The sequence below is a fragment of the Nematolebias whitei genome, chromosome 6 (assembly GCF_014905685.2).
Source record: "Nematolebias whitei isolate Nwh7 chromosome 6, NemWhi1, whole genome shotgun sequence".
Classification (NCBI taxonomy): Eukaryota; Metazoa; Chordata; class Actinopteri; order Cyprinodontiformes; family Rivulidae; genus Nematolebias; species Nematolebias whitei.
In genome coordinates this window covers 34,596,179-34,597,734 of record NC_056503.1, presented here as the reverse complement: position 1 = coordinate 34,597,734, position 1,556 = coordinate 34,596,179, and the positions used below count along the sequence as shown (strand labels likewise).

Genomic DNA, 1,556 nt, shown 5'->3' with positions numbered 1-1,556 from the left:
AAATCTCACTTTTTGACAATGTGCAGTTAAATGCGTCTTCCCAGAACTCAGAAAGGAGAGAAGAGGCAGCTACTTCACTGGGCGAGAGAGTCAGTAGGAAGTTTCTTAAACCTGGTATGACAGATTGCTGAATGCCGACTCCAGTGGCCCCTGCACAGAAACTGAAGCTCAAATAGTTTGGGTCAGTTATCCAGCCTTCACTTCCTATCCACTGCCGAGGTGGTGGAAGCTCCCGAGCAAACTCTTCTAACAGGACCCTCATATCTGCAGAAGCTACAAAAGCCACAATAACCAGTGCTGTTGACCTGGAGAAGCACGGGAAAATTATTGTTTTACAGTATATTTAAATCCTAGATTTGACAGAGCTATGTTGTATGGTTTAATTTATACTTTTTTCTTTTTGGGGGGTGGGGTGGTGGTGGGGGGGCCTTAACTGTAGGCCAAAACATTATTTTTCATTCAGTGTTTCTATATTAATGCAAACAAGGAAGTTAAATCAGGAACGTAGAAACCTGCGAATAACATCAGCAACTCTTCGGATCTTGCTCTGTGGGTCGGCCCAAGAAAATGCTTCAGAGTACTCCACGCAGATCCCCTCTTTCTCTGCTGCATCAAGAAAAGACGCCATGCCATGATTCCCATAATCTGAGTCAGAGCGAACAGCACCTATCCAAGTCCAGCCAAAATGTTTCACTAACTTGGCCAAAGCATCAGCTTGAAACTGATCACTGGGAATTGTTCTGAAAAAACTTGGGTACTGCTGCTTATTTGACAGGCAGGCACAGGTTGAAAAATAGCTGACCTGTTTTAGAAAATAATTGTAAAAAACAACAACAACAACAAAATTAAAACCAAACACCCTGATCTTCAATCACTCAATTATTGGGAGCACTTTAGATTTTTCATTTTCAAAATATGCAGAAATTTTACCAGAGGGATGCTGAAAGGCCCAAAGATGCGGGATATACTGATTGATGGTGTGGATGCAGAGTCTCCAACAGCAGCCATCACCACACCAGACTGGCTACAATTACTACCTTTGTTAAACACAGGGTCCTGACCATTTGACAGTTGAAATGCCACATCCACCGCCATGGGCACTGAAGCACACGAGTCATAGATTTTATATCCAAGTTTGATGCCTGGAAGCAGCTCTGTGCTGTTGTTTATCTCTTCAATGGCAAAGATCATTGAGCGAGAAAAACGTAGTTCTCGTGCTATAAGGCTGCACAAATCATAAAGGTTAATGCTGACATTTTTATATAAAACATAAAAAAATAGAGAAATTTGACCAAGTAAACAAAACAAAATAAGATACATTTTATAGTTTAGATAACAAATTAATAATAAAAAAAAAATGGTCACAACTAAAATTAATGTAAAAATATTAGTCCATGTTTAGTACTTTGCATACAAATAGTTTATTTATGAAATCTGCATATCTAAATCTAAATTATTACTGTTCAGAACTCTTCAGTTAACTTCATGTTTATTTTAGAAGACAAACCAAACATAATTGTATTTCAATGCATTTTTCGATTAAAAAAAAAAAAAAA

General features: G+C 38.3%; 1 protein-coding gene across 1 annotated transcript in view; it reads right to left on the bottom strand.

Annotated features, from left to right (window-relative positions):
- Nucleotides 1–1,556, bottom strand: part of LOC119410917 (extracellular calcium-sensing receptor-like) — a 27,417-nt gene that overhangs the window by 9,683 nt on the left and 16,178 nt on the right. Inside the window, 3 exon segments of the mRNA XM_037677839.1 lie at nt 10–305; nt 513–802; nt 931–1,225. Coding sequence (XP_037533767.1) covers nt 10–305; nt 513–802; nt 931–1,225 — 881 coding nt within the window.